The sequence below is a fragment of the Chionomys nivalis genome, chromosome 21, assembly GCF_950005125.1.
Source record: "Chionomys nivalis chromosome 21, mChiNiv1.1, whole genome shotgun sequence".
NCBI lineage: Eukaryota > Metazoa > Chordata > Mammalia > Rodentia > Cricetidae > Chionomys > Chionomys nivalis.
The window spans coordinates 46,732,409-46,745,616 of NC_080106.1; the positions used below are offsets into that span (position 1 = coordinate 46,732,409).

Genomic DNA, 13,208 nt, shown 5'->3' on the forward strand with positions numbered 1-13,208 from the left:
CCCCCATCCCAACCCCACCAGCAAGAAAAGAAGAATCCAGCTTTGGCTTCCACTCCTGTTGCCTTGTCTACCTTCTGAACCTTGTGCAATCACTGTGCCAGAGAGTGGAAGGCTTTGGGGCTGCAGCTCTGGGATCAAATCCTGCTTCTGTCAGTTTGTAGCTATAGTGACCATATCCAGTCTATTTCACTATTAGCCACTGAAGTAGGGTTAATAGTCCCATTTCACAGGGTTTCTGTGAGAGTCAAACTCTCTAACACATATTAAGCATCTGGACCAGTATCAGCCACGTAGAAGTCCACAGTAATCAATGCTGCTGTTACACTTGTTGGGAATCTCTGCTCCAGTTTCACTCCCCTATGCCAAACTCCACCTAGATGTTTGGCTGGACATTCTTCCCATTCCAGACCCGCCCTTCAGAAAGCCCACCAAGGGTCAACTCCTCCCTGAGAGTTGTTCAAGACCATGCCTACAGGGTATTTAAGACCTGGTCACTAGACCTGCCAACTCATTTTTCTCCTGCCTTTCCAAGAGTTGCACAGGATTGCTTTGCTCTTTATTAAATCTGGTCATACTTATTCAGTTTGATATGGTTTATTGTATGGGCAGAGGATACTCAATAACCAGGATCTAGTGCTTATCAGTACTCAGAGGAGATGATTAGGCAGAGGGAGGCCAGACTGATCCATTCTTGGATCCGTGAGTTACCTAAAAGACTTTGTCACCTACCTCAGGAATGTTAGGAGAATGCAAAGAAACCACACCAGGCTCCTTTCTCTCCGTGTATTATAAGCCCTCAAAAACTGATACATGTCTTGAGCTCCTGGTGCCTAGTAAATTTATGACTCTCAGAGTGTGGACATGGCAGCAGCTTGGGCCCTGTGAGGCCCTCTAGTCCTGCCAGAGCCCGTCCCTGTCACTCAGATGCCTGGGCCAAGCAGTCTGGCCTAACTAGCCCTCCTGTAGTTTCTGAGCGTTTCCCTAGTTGTGAACATTAGCAAGACAGTGTTCGAGTGTGTATGCTCTCCCTGGAAGGACAGACTTGGAAAAGAGCAGTCTGCATGCTGCGAGCCAGGTACCCTGAAACTGTGGTCCCCAAGAAGGGAGGGCGGAATCAGCATTTGGAAGGAGTTTTAGAAAGAATTCCTAAGAAAATAAGATTTAAACTGTATCCAGGTGTCAGGGGAAGAGCAAGTTCGTGTTACAGGGTGGTGGCCAGGTCTGCTCACAAGCGTATCTTTCTCCTCTTTTTTTGTTTAATTTTTTATTCTCTTGTGGGTTTTATACGTGAGTGCTGTGTTTATGTCATTTCCATTCCTCCTTCCTCATTCCAGCTTTTCCCATGATTCCCTGACTGACACACACACACACACACACACACACACAGCTTTCTTTGTCCCCTACAGGAGTGATTGAACATAAAGGACTAAAATTCTCATATATTGAGTCTTTATGTATCATTTCTTCTCAGTACAAACTATTACAGCTACAAAGCCAAACTACTTGTAAGTTTTCTGCTTTGAGGTACAATATTTCTGCAAGAAATTAAATGCTAACTGCGTCATGTATTTAACGTGCTCTGTCTTAAAATTTGGGTTTCTGTGAAACCCAGGCAGCATGCTCAATAGGATCTGGGCCTGAATTAGCTTGTCCTGTTAGTAACTGGTCGTCTGCTAAGCCCGTGATGGAGGAATCTGTCTGCTTCCCAGGGTCCTTTTGTCCACATTAGGATCCTCACTCAAGTGTGAAAGCAGTTATTCACACAGCAGAAATCAGGCATGGGCATAGAATGCCTGGACCTCCTCCTTGTCCAGATTGTGGGCAAGGATTGTCTTTACCCAGCAGTTATAACCAGAATCCTGCTGCTTCTCCAGACACTCGAAACCTTGTGAATGCAGCATTAGACTGGACATCCGGAACTTGAAGGCTTTAGTATTTGAAGTTTATCCAGTATCTCAATCTGGTTTTTTCCTGCTTTCAACCATTGCATCAGGAAGAGATCTAGAGTTAATATTCGAGGCAAGTTTGTGATCGTTACCTACCTAGTCTAGCTTTACATAGAAAGCTGTCCCTGCATCTCATCGCCCGTCTTCCTCAGCCTCACTTCTATTCGATGCTCTACATCTTCTTTACTTTACGTGGTTGCACAGGAAAGGGATTAGGAGCCACAGTTTGGGGAACAGTGGTGAAGCTGGTATTAAATGAGCATAGGCCCCTGATGGGCGGACACAGTCTTGGTATCTTGACTATATAAAGATTGAGTCTAAGGGTGGGAACGAAATTTTATGAAATTTACCAGAGTGAAGAAAAGCCTTTTTTGTTATTTTTCTTTTCATTAGTGAAGATAGATTTGAGTGGAATTGCTTTGAGTCTCTCTCCATTTAGACTGACGTTGGCTGTGGGATTACTGTAAACTGCCTTATCATGTTGAGGTGTGTCTCCTGTATCCCTCATTTCTTCAGGACTTTTATCATGAAGGATGTTGGATTTTATCAAAGGCCTTTTCTGCATTTGTTAATATTGTTGATTGCACTTACCAGTTTATATATGTTGCACAATCCCTACATCTGGAACGAAGCCTACTTGATCTTGGCGGATGATTTTTTTATAATGTGTTTTATTCAATTAGCAAGTATGTAACTGAGAATTTTTGCATCCGTGTTCATAAGGGAAATTGATCTGTAATTCTCTTTTTGGTTGTTGTGTCTTTTTTGAGGTTTAGGTATCAGGGTAACTCTAGCCTACTAAAAAGAATTGGACAGTGTTCCTTATATTTCTGTTTTGTGAAATAATTTGAGGAGTGTTGCTATTAATCGGGTAGAATTCTGTGCTAAAGCCATGTGGCTCTGGGCTCTTTGGCTGGGAGACATAATGCTACTTCTGTTTCACTAGGGATCATAGGTCTGTTTAATTTGCTTATCTCATCTTGATTTAACTTTGGTTTCTGGTTTATGTGCTGCCCTTCCCCCAGAGGCTCTTTCCTATATAATCCAGGCCTTTTAGTTACCCATCCCTTTTGGGACCTTTGCTCTCCCCTTTCCCTTTCTCCATTCCTATCTCCCTCTCCCCACATAGCCCAGCTGGATCTGGTCACATCCACTCTGGACTCCACGGCTGTCCCTGCCTCTGGCTCTGCTCTCCCTTTTGTCTACAATAAACTTTCTCCTCCACCATTCCTAGAAACAGTCATGTCCTTTCTTTCCTATTTTTTTTTATATTCAGTAGGTGAAAGGAAACAGTTTGCTCGGGACCCCCAGAACCAACTTCCCAGCACAAAGGAAATTTATTTTCCTCAGAGGGACAAGGGCAGAGAGTAAGAGACAAAGACAGGAAAAAGAGTATGAGGGGGAAGGGGAAGGGGTATTTGTTCTGGGGTAGGTGACAATGACAAAGGATGACCTCTGGATAAAGAGACAGATGTGGCACATAGGAAAATGGCAGTTTATAAAGGTAAAGAGGAAAACCCCATGTTCGGATGAAGTGTTTAATTTTAATTGGGTATGTTCATTAGGTGAGCCAGAAGGAAGCTTTTGATTCCTGAACTTCAGTACTTTGATAGCTGGACCTTAGTAGTCAGCTTCAGGTGGGGAAGTGGCCAAGTAAGGGGCTAGACCTTGGCGGCTGGCGTTAGGATGTAAGCAATGCTTTCTAGCAAGGCAGAGGGAGTGGAGCCATGCTCGCCGTGCTGGCTCGGGCTGGCTCAAGTTCGTCCCTTCAGAGGGGCATGGCTATGCTCCCACAGCCTGGGAGCCCGAGGCTGGAGAATCTTGAGTGCAGGCTACCCTGAGCAATGTAGAAAGTCCTTCATCAAGTACACTAGACGTCAGATGTGTCTACATCATCGTTTCTTTCTGAGCTGCTGCTGCCATTCGTCTAAGTGCTTGATTTATCTTGACATTCTGCCCTCAGTCATGGCTGCATTGTTGTTGATTGACAAAATTATCCTCCAAAAGGCATTTCTGATTCTGAGTCAGCAGGTAAATAAGAAATCCGAGGTCCAATCTATAGGAACATGAAAAGCAAGTTATAGGGGTAAGAGAGATAATGTTTGTGGGTTGGGAGAACTTTGTTAGAGAAAGAACTGAAGAGGAACATAGCCATCTATAAACCAGGCAATCACTGGTCCAGATATGTTTGAATACCAGGAGGAGGTTGAGAAAGTTCACAGGGAAACGGATTCTTGGTAATTGGGGCCAATATTACTATGTATATAGATGAACATCAAGGCTGCAGTAAATGGGATCTCTGTGAAGCTGAGATGGTAACTGTTAACAAACGAAGAATTAAAAAGACAAGGGAGGAGAAAAATAGGACTTATGTACCTTGGTAGAGTATACAACTTTTAAAATGGGTGTATTAAAATTTTAAGTAGAAAGTAGAGGACCAGAGAAATGACTCAGTAAGTGAAGAGCTTGACACACAAGCGTGAGGACCTGAGTTCGAATCCCCAGAAACCTTATAAGTAGTGTATGTCTATATATAATCCCAGCTGGGAGGGTGAGATAGGAGAATTCCCAGTAGCTTGCAGGCCAGCTAGCCTGATGTTCACAGTGGTGAGCAAGAGACCCTATCTCAGACAATGTGGGAAGCAAGGACCAGTGTCTGAGGTTGTCTTCTAACCTCCACACACACATTGTGACACATATATATCTGTTCTCCTATACACACACACATACCACACACATAGAGAAAGATTAAAAAAAGAAAAAGAAGCTTTGTTTTATGATTTCTCTCATTAGCTAGATATGTAATAGTGAATTGTAAAGGAACTGAGATTCATTGTCTTTGACCTAGGAAAGTTAGAAAATATTTTATTTGCATCAATAAAAATATTGTCCTGATAAGAGAATGAGACATGTTTGTTTATTATTCTAGGATCTACAAATGGATGAAATACTCACATAAGTTATGACTGTATGTGAAATATGGTATATGTAGAATAACTCTGCTATCCAAGAGTGTATAATAAAATGGAATTTAAGATGATTATATAACTTCAGTTTTCCTTGATCTTAGTTTTCTAATAGAATTCTGTATTAAAATACTTAATCTATTTATGTGAAATTTAGAAAATCAGAGATAATGCCACTTGCTCTTTGTTGATTACTGCCAAATTTTTGGTGCTTGTGAAAGAAATTTATGGAAATGAAATGAATTCATTGTGTTATTGACTTAAGAGCAGTCTTTTATTACTGAGTTACAGTGCGTCTAATTTGCGTCTTCCTGTTTTCCAGCTTGGCTCGTCCTCTTCTGTGCCTTTCACATCAATTTTCTCTCAGCTTTTTATGACGGTCGTGGTTCCGCTCGTTATTGGACAGGTAAGGGCCCCGGTCTAGCTGGTCTTCCCAGACTGATTATGCTGTGAATTTTCATGTGAAGTCAGGGCAGGTGAGGGGAGAGAATGAAAAAAGAAAACAAAGTGCATGGTTTCAGCATTTCCATCCTTAAAGTTTTAATTAACATTAAACCGCATCACAGTTGGATTTCTACATAAGAATCTGTGAACAGATCTCGGCTGGACCCGAAAACCTTCCTTCTTCTCAAACAACAAGAACTCTTCTGTAGTGCTTCCTATGACTTTGTTAGATAACTTATTTATGACCATACATATGTAAAATGAGGGTCTTCTTGGGTCTGTTTGTTAATTTGGGGGTTAGGTCTTGGGCGGCCACAGTCATGGAGACGAGTTTAATATCAGAATGAGTATAGTAGGCTTTGGAGAAATGGTGTGTGAACCTGACTCAGGGTCAAGACCCACGTTTGTTTCTAGCCTTCATTTGCTAGATGACCATGTTCAAGTCATTTAATCTTCCTAGCTCCCAGTCACAATTTACTTAATATTATAATTAGAGTACCTCTCAAAGTATGATTGTAAGGGCTAAATGAATTATTGATGGGTGTAAAGTTCTTGGACACAAAGTCTGACACAAGTGAACGCTACAGCTTCAGTCATTGTTAATGCCATCATCATCATGACAGGAGACAGGCCTTTCAGACGTTGTCCAGAAGCACAGTCTCCAGACAGCTGCTTTTCAGTGGGGTTCTGAGAAAGACTCAGGTGCGCAAGGGAGAGTGCCTTTCCAGGGCTCCCTTGCAGAGCTCCAGGCTGCTCCACCCCAGAGCAGAGAATATACAGTTTTCAGACTGCCTCCCAGTCAGGCTAGCCGCACTCACACTAGGGAAGCTGAGAGACAACAGGCAGTTCTGTACAGAGAACCAGAGCATCCAGTGCGCAAACATTTTTAAAATTAATTTTACACTTAGAAAACAGGCCAAATGTAGCATAATTGGGGTGATTTAAAAGTAATCAAAGATTACCATTTAATAAACTACAAAATAACAGTTGAAAAATGCACCCTATTGCCAATCACATATTTCCAATAAACGGTATATCCCCTGCCCTTGGGAGCTTTTGCCGCATTTCTTGTATTTCTGTTTATTCCTTCTGATGGGATGGCCTCCTGCCCACCCTGCCTTCCCAGCTTAGGTTACTCATCTTGATGTTGTAATCCACCTCCCCTTTGAACCATGTGAGTCCCTCAGTTTCATCATCCGTAGCACCGTGTTCGATTCCTGTCATGGACCCCTGGTGGTGTCTAGAGGCAGGTTTGCTTTGTTCCCCTTACATTCCCAAGCTACAGGGATCCAGTAAGTGTGTGCAGAAATGAACGAAAGGAAAGGAAACATCATCGTGTGCATTCCTGTTCCCCACAGTAACTTGGAACACATAATTCTTCTCTTAATGATAAATACTTGACTTAATACAAACGGACAAAAACACACCTGCCAACATAATTTAGTTTTTAAATGTATAAAGTGCTATCTATCATTTATGTAAAGAATCTTTACTCAAATAGAATATGGGGAGTTAGATTGCTTATCCTGTGTGTGCTCAGTAGTAAACATTCAGTAAATTATAAAGTGCTAAAGACAGCCAAAACGTAGTTCAGAAAAGCTCTTTAAAAATAAGTTTTTTCACACAGTATATTCTGATCATAGTCTCCTCTTCCTTATCTCCTCCCAGATCCCCCCACGCCACAATCCACCCTCCAGCACCATACCCAAACAAGCCAATAAAAACAAACCAAAATAAAACAAAGCCAACCGAGAAAAAAAAGAAAAAGGAAAAAGCACCAACACAGACACACACACACCCATAGAGACACAAAATAGGAAATTACAGCAGATAAACAAAAGACAAGGTCTTTAAAAACAAGCCTGAACAAAGCATTATGAGACAACACTGACATTATGATTCTCCAAAACATGCTGTCCATCCACTGCCAGGCCTGGGGTCCTCTGCAAGGGTTGTCAGCTGGAAATAGCTTCTGGGCTAAGGGTGAGCTTATGTGCACCCCCTCCCAGCACCGGGACCCCGTCTGGCTTTGATGTGCACAGACTCAGTGTGGGTAGCTTCTTATTGCATCCTCGTAGGCACTTAGGTGGCTTTATGTGACAAGGGAACCTGCGCACTTTATCTTCCTGCCCTTCCCTATTCTGATCTTAGGAGTGGGCAGTCAGCTGCACTGTGCTGGAGGGTCAGCCTTGCCTGCTCCTGTTCCTCGCGTCCTTATCCCTACATCCAGGAAATCACCCTTTCTCTCTCATTCTTTCCCAAGTTGGCGTCTGCAAACACCATCCAGTGTGAGACCTAGTCAACTTTGGCTGTCATCACCCCTCTGAATGTCCTCAGGTTCCCACCCTCACTCTCACTGCCTCCAGTAGCCATAGCAGTGAGTGCTCGAGGTGCTCCTCTTTGTAAGAACTGCTCTGCGCTTCCTTGGTCCACACCAGCACAGTTTATAATTCAGAGTTTGGTTCACCCTGCTTCTGCTGTGCACCCATCTACCATGGCCTTTCTTATTGTGTATTCCACATTCTCATTCCTGCAACCCCAGTCACACCCCCTGCCCTGTTCTCACTCCCACACACACACTCAGTTCCAGCTCACCCATGGTGGGCTCAGAATACAGTTACAGAGGGATGGATCGTGTATTGTAAGCTAGAGATAGAGACAAATCCTTCTTAAGGCTTTCAGTCTCCTGCTTCACGTCGTTATTGGCTGGGTGTGTCAGTCAGCCTGAGTGGTGAGTCCATAAGCAGTTGCTCCCAGGTGTATTCAGTAGCCTGCTCAGTAGTATATTTTGCTGTACCAAAAAATTGGCAGAGGGACTGGAGAGACGGCTCAGCACTTAAGAGCGCCGACTACTCTTCCAGAGATCCTGAGTTCAATTTCAAGCATCCACGTGGCAGCTAACAACTGTGTAACTCCCTCACACAGACATACATACGTGCAGGCAAAACACTGATACGCATAAATTAAGAAAAAAAGATTGGCAGAGAAAACTTTCAACTTACCCACAGCACCCCGGCACTCCTTTTCCTGGGTTGCCATTTATCAGGGTTATATTTTTATATCTGTATATAGTAGCTATCTGATAACAATGACTTCTTTCCCAGAAATCATCTGCCAAACATGTCTTGAAAACAAAATCAAGTATAGTTGCCCCTCGGGATCTTAGGGGATTGGTTCCAGTGTCATTACAGACAAAATCTAGGGGTATTCCAGTCTGTAAAATAGCATAGTATTTGTATATGGCTATACATATCCTCTACAGATTATTTATAATACCTAATCAATATAGTTCAAATCTTGTATCAGTAATTTAAAGAATAGTAAGGAAAACAAGCCTGCACAGATTCAGTCTGGAAGCAAGTTTTTTCAAATAGTTTTAATTTACGATCCCACAGGTGCAGGGGACCAACTATAAGGCCATAACAAAAGAGAGGGGGCCCAGTATAGGAGCACATATATTGTATTAGGTGAGCCCTGTTCCATGGGGAGTGAGCCCTAGACACCGAGAACTACAGGGTAGAAGATCACCTCTGGAGAGGAGTGTCTAGAACTGGCTCAAGACCTTGTCCACCTGCTCCGTGACCGCACCTTTCAGAGTCAGCCTGTTTCCCGCAGACTGCGTCAAGGATGAGATGCCACACTTCCAACAAGAGCTCATCTTAGAGCACCATAGGGAGTCACGAGAAAGTACAGTGTTTTAAGGAGGGTGTGCTTTCCCTAGTGCACAGGCAAATGCTTGTGTGACTGAGCGTGTCGGGGCTTCTCACATCTCAGGCACCACCTGCTTCCCTCTGCTCCTCCACTCGTTCTTTCAGCTGCAGAGCCGTGAATGGCCTTGCTGCAGCACCGCTGTTTTACCTCATTTCCCCTCCCACCCCCTCAAAACCCACAGCCGAGCACTGAAGACACACTCCTTCCCCGTTTCAGTTCCTCCGCCCTCCTCTTTATAATATTTTCACAAAAGCCCAGTCCCTGTTTGCGCCTGACCTCCTAGTCTGTGTGTGCATCGGCTGCTCGGATCCCAGGACCCATCACTGTCTTCGTCCCCTGGCAGAAGTCCACTTTCTCTGTCCAGCTCCATCACACAGCCCAGCAGAGCTCTATAGTCACATAGTCCTATTGTGCTTTAAATTCATGGCATCAAATTAAAACACCAGCTGAAACACCAGCACAACCCCACCCCATGTAAGGTGTCCTTTTCTTCCCCTGATTAATTCCCCCAGCCTCTATTTAAGGTCCTGTGTACCTCTCTTACACCCCGCCCCACTCTGTCCGGCTCTTTCTCCAGCATCCTGCCCTCCCTTCTCTGCAGCCTTTGCCCGTTCTTTGCATTTGCCTGGAAGATCCTGCCACGTTTCACCTACCGAGAGACACCTTCCCTCAGCTTCCTCCGCTGGCTGCCCTGGTTGAAGTCACACTCAGGGTATCTGTTTTCAACTTCTCAATACATTTCTTTTCCTGTTTCTTGCTTTCTGGTTTCTTTTTCATTCAGCTCCCCCAAGATAGGGACCTGTCTGCCTACTTTGTCTTTTATGTTGCTCTTCAACCCACTGCTTCACCTAAATTGTGTAATGTGACCTTTGAGGACCTTGTGGGAAGAGCTTAGGCACACTTGTCCTGAGGAAACACGCCAGGTAAAGTTTAGCTTGCCAATTGTAATGAAAAGGAGCAAATTACAAAAGTAAACATTTCTACAAGCTGTTTTATTTATCTTTTAAAACATGATTTCTGTCATTATCTCTTAAACAAAGTGAATTGGGGGTGGGGGTGGAAGTAAGCACGTGAACTGAGTCAAATTTCCTAGCCTTTTATTCTCTTTTGCTTGTTTGGTTATCGGTTGTGGGGGCCCAAAAATGTGAACCTATTTCCACATTTCCACGGTTGACCAAAGGTCAGAGAGTTGGAACTTAACCTCTGTTCCTTCAAGGCTACTGTGTTTGTACCTCAAACAAAGGTCCCACCTAGATTTAGATCAGAGAGTTCTGCTCTCTCAAGGTTATTGTCAACAGATGTGGCTAATAGCCAGACCTCGTATTTCAGGAATAGGGAAGTAGATATGTTTCTACCTCAAACAAAAGTCTAAGGATCCCACTAAGGTTCCAGTTCCCTTAAGGAGATAACATTGGATTCCACTCAGGAAGTGGTTTGCTTCCGAATGTTTTGGTCTAGGGTGTGAGTGTGCCTTGTTTTGTTGTAGCAACAGAGTAGTTAACTGTGGATGTAGCCCATGACCTTCAACTGGTCTGTTCATTTCCTTGTATCAGGACAATGCAGTTTTTTGGTTTTTTGTTTTTTTTTTTTGTCTCACTCCTACTTTTTGGGGTCAGGGGTATTCTAAGCAATTGGAAATTAAACTCGGACAATTTCAGTACTCACTGGAACTCCCTCCTGGCATTCTATGTTTTTCTGTCTTGGTGTTCTTACTAATATTTCTAAATCCCCACATCCCTACCCTGGTGAGTTGTCTGTCTGTCTGTCTGTCTGTCTGTCTGTCTGTCTATCATCTATCTATCTATCTATCTATCTATCTATCTATCTATCTATCTATCTTTACATACCAACCAAAGTGTCCCCTCCCTCCTATCCTCCCAGTTCACCCACCCAACCACTCTCTTCAGGTACAGGCAGGCTTCCCACGGATGTTAGCCAGCCATCGCATATCAAGTTGCAGTGAGACTATACTCCTCCTCTTCTATTAAAGCTGGATGAGGCAATCTGGTAGGAGGAGTAGGACCCAAAGCAGGCAATGCATCCAGAAGTGGCCCCTGCTCTCACTATCTTTCCCAGTTCATCGGGAACGTGTCTGTTGCCACCAGTTCCTGATGAAGGAACATTTGTGCCATTGTGGTGTGTCCTTCCTTCCTGACAAGCCATGCTCCAAGTGCTGTGGCAGACTCTTCTTTTATACATTGTATTTTAAGGATGATTTATGAAGAAGCATTAATGAAACTGAATTTATCTGTAATCATCTGTTCTGTCTCTTTAAGAGACAAGCCACACTTACTCCTCCCCTATCCACAGAGGCAGGCAGATCTTCCTTCCTTGCAGCCTGAGGCTCTTCCTTTTCTGTCTCTCCCACACATACACTAAGAGGCCTTCTGCCTCGCTTCATTCTCCCCTTCCCCCCTTCTGTTTCTCTCTCTCTCTCTCTCCTCTTCTTTCCTTCTCCTCCCTCTTCCCTTCCATAACCCACTAAACATCCAACCTCACTCTGCATTGCATGCCTATCTATGTCTTTCGCCTGCCACATGTCTCCCTGCCTGAGACCAGCTGCCTTCAAGAGACCTGTGGCGTGGTCTTGTGGCATGCCCATCTGTCTGTCTCTCCTCGTGGCCTGTTGCAGCCACTCAGGGAACTGCGCCGTCCCTGTCTAGGACTGGCTGCTCTTGGACCTGCTGCCTGCTGCCACCAGTCGGGGACCTGCAGCATTTCTGCCACTGCAGCTGCTGGGAATCCAGGGATCCGGGGATCCTACAGCATTTTTATTAATCCATTACACATATCCCCTTTTATTCTTTTCTTTCACCCTGGTTAGTTTTCAGAGTAGCACACGACAGCCCACCTTTTCTCTCTGAATTAACAATTAAGGCATTTTCTCATCTTTCCACTCAGGATTTACTTCACACTTTCAAGTTGGCCATTCCTGATAGATGGGCTTTAGCATAAGCTGCAGTTAGTGTTACTAACGCTCTGCTAGTCTGTACATATGCTGCTGAATTGGGTCTTTCTTTAGCTTTATACAGTTGTGTTGTGCTGGTACATTGCCCTACAGGATGGAATATGCTGTGAACAGAGACAGACACTTCACCAACCCAGAACCAGAATTGTGAGATCACTCACCACACACGGGCCGTTTCTAAAGCATCTTCGATTCACTCAGTTACACGATCATCACTCTAACTACTGCCATAGCCCTGTCACAGAGGAGCCACAGGAAGTTTAGGGTGGAGCCAGGATTCAAGGTTATGCATAACCTGGTTCGAACCTGTATACCTGATACCCTACAGAGTTCTCTCACAAAATAGAGAGCATATTCCTGCTCACCATGTGACTAGCTTTTTATAGTTTATGCAGGTTGTCTAGGTACTCTGTGCCTCTGTCGACAACTGTGTCCCCAGCAAGATGTCTACAGCATTGTTCTGAGAATGGATGAAGGAATTTTCCCAAACTGATGCTTGTAACCACTTTTGGATGGGTTATCGCTAATGGATGTTGATTATTCCAGTTTATTATTTATTTATACTTTTTTCAAAGTATGCTAATATTACTTTAAACTAATCAATATTTAATAAAACATTTTAAGAGAAACATATTATAAACATAAACCTGTCTTACAATATCCTTTCAACAGGATGTTAAAGAGACAAACCTCTTTATGGAAATACATGAATTCACTGCAATAGAAGGTGAACACTGAAGAACCTGAAACCACCTTGAAGAGAAATAAATTTTAAAACTCAGGCTTAACATGAAGAATTACCCATCATGTATCCTCACTCCAAACTCAATTTATAAATGTAAAGACAGAATAGAAAGAAAAAGCAGAGAAATTCATTGACCAAAAAGATTAAGAAAACCAAAATGATGAATATTGCCCGTTTCAGAGTCATCTTGGTCTATCAACATTTTTCACCTAAGATATGTCACTTTTACTGGGCTCCAATGTGAAGTCATATTGCAGTTGATATGAAACAGAGCTTATTGGAAATGCAGTCAAGTTTAATTTTCCCATAGCCTTGCTAGCTTTTTAATTTAAAATAACAAAAATTAAAGTATTAAAGATGAAACAATAAAATGAAAGCCTTCCTGTGGGAGACTCACATGTACCCCTTCCCTACTGGGAAAAGCAAAT

General features: G+C 43.4%; 1 protein-coding gene across 6 annotated transcripts in view; it reads left to right on the top strand.

The window, feature by feature from the left end:
• The window catches only part of Slc10a7 (solute carrier family 10 member 7), a 286,449-nt gene that overhangs the window by 183,111 nt on the left and 90,130 nt on the right, over nucleotides 1-13,208 (top strand). For 5 of the 6 annotated variants that reach the window (XM_057754300.1, XM_057754295.1, XM_057754301.1 and 2 more), the window contains one exon: nucleotides 5,235-5,318. The exons of the other annotated variant lie outside the window; for it this stretch is intronic. In XM_057754300.1, the coding sequence (XP_057610283.1) occupies nucleotides 5,235-5,318 (84 nt within the window). The remainder of the gene's footprint in view (nucleotides 1-5,234; nucleotides 5,319-13,208) is intronic. 6 annotated transcript variants of the gene reach the window in all.